The sequence below is a fragment of the Sinocyclocheilus grahami genome, unplaced genomic scaffold, assembly GCF_001515645.1.
Source record: "Sinocyclocheilus grahami isolate Dianchi unplaced genomic scaffold, SAMN03320097.WGS_v1.1 scaffold22438.1, whole genome shotgun sequence".
NCBI lineage: Eukaryota > Metazoa > Chordata > Actinopteri > Cypriniformes > Cyprinidae > Sinocyclocheilus > Sinocyclocheilus grahami.
In genome coordinates this window covers 21,226-22,765 of record NW_015518776.1, presented here as the reverse complement: position 1 = coordinate 22,765, position 1,540 = coordinate 21,226, and the positions used below count along the sequence as shown (strand labels likewise).

Here is a 1,540-nt window from a genome sequence, read left to right as displayed (position 1 = left end):
GCTCCAGTTCCCTCACTGCGAGACCAGCAGCACGCTGATAAACACACGCGAGCCATGCGAATTTAAAGCTCTGCGACATAAACTCACCGCATGCTGCAGCAAATCTAACATATCTGAGATATTTTACAAGAAGCTGGTGGATTATCGGAGTAACTGGAGAAGTTATGCTTTTTCCCTGACCATCGCAAAAGCTTAAAAATGAATCCTCATTGCGCGCGCTGTGGGAAAATAGTCTACGCAACAGAGAAAGTGAACTGCCTGGACAAGGTATTTTCTTAAGTTACTTCCAACGCTTATAACTAAAAATCTATGCATACTTGTGTATAACGTTCTTTCATAGATATCGCTCATGGATTGAGCTTTATGTGCAGTTTCCATCTCTCTACATTTGACAGTATTGGCACAAAGGATGCTTCCATTGTGAGGTGTGTAAAATGACTCTCAACATGAACAACTACAAGGGATATGAGAAGAAGCCCTACTGCAACGCGTATGTTAATGCCAAAAATACTCAATTGCAGGTTCATATACATTGGTAATGTGTTGAACATACATAAAATAGTAGCCTGAATTGTATTTATTTGATAGAATATAAATATGGTAGAGACCAAAAGCCCAAAATGACTCCCTTCCTTTCTCCAAAAAGGCACTATCCAAAACAGACCTTTACAATTGTGACAGACACCCCTGAGAACCTACGGCTGAGACAGCAAAGTGAGCTCCAAAGTCAGGTAAGATCGCTTGTTCACTATGTACTCTGTTGTACATTGTAATCACATTATTACACATGATAAAAAGATATTTTGAAAATGCAGTTCTAAATGTAAAGTGGGCATATCAAGGGTAGGGTAATGATATTTGTTGCTATTGGTAGAGACATTTCAAAGGCATGAGACAATTGCTTACAGCCGCGTGAGTGTTTCATTGCCAGGGAGGGACTGGGTGTGATACTTTGAGGTCAGCATGGAGAAAAGCAAGGCAGCTGTCTACTCTGTGGTGCCCTGGCCGATCCCCTCAGCTTCTCCACCTGGCAGCCCAAAAGATGCTGCCAATTTCATACTGTGGCCTATTCCTGGCATTATGAAAGAAAATCTAGCCATTTCTTTCTGAAAGATAGGTCAGCAAGCTGTGAAAATATATTTTGTGTACTTGCATACACAAAATTGGACCTTACCAATTAGTCTGCTGTAGGCATGTGACAGTGTAAAATGTTCATGTTGTGATAATTGCTGAAGCTTTTATGACGGTACACGGTATTATCACGATATTGAAATAAGTTGCAAAAAAGTTGTCAATATAATCAGGTTTAATAACTTTTTTCTTATAAGAAAAAAAGAACTGAACATTTAAAAACAATAACGCAATACACAAAAGTGTATAAAGTAAACAAATGTTTCAAAGAGATAAAAGTGCAAAAGAATTAAAGAATAATAGGTAACACTTTACAATAAGGTCTCATTAGTTAACCTTAGTTAATGCACTAGCATTAACAATGAGCAATAGCTACATTTGTGAAGTTATTACTCTTTGTTAAAAAAAA

General features: G+C 37.9%; 1 protein-coding gene across 1 annotated transcript in view; it reads left to right on the top strand.

Annotated features, from left to right (window-relative positions):
- Positions 1 to 10: 10 nt before the first annotated feature.
- Positions 11 to 1,540, top strand: part of LOC107579958 (LIM zinc-binding domain-containing Nebulette-like) — a gene marked incomplete at its 3' end in the record, with an annotated part of 22,750 nt that continues 21,220 nt past the window's right edge. Inside the window, exons 1-3 of the mRNA XM_016265731.1 lie at positions 11 to 267; positions 396 to 490; positions 647 to 731. Coding sequence (XP_016121217.1) covers positions 199 to 267; positions 396 to 490; positions 647 to 731 — 249 coding nt within the window. The remainder of the gene's footprint in view (positions 268 to 395; positions 491 to 646; positions 732 to 1,540) is intronic.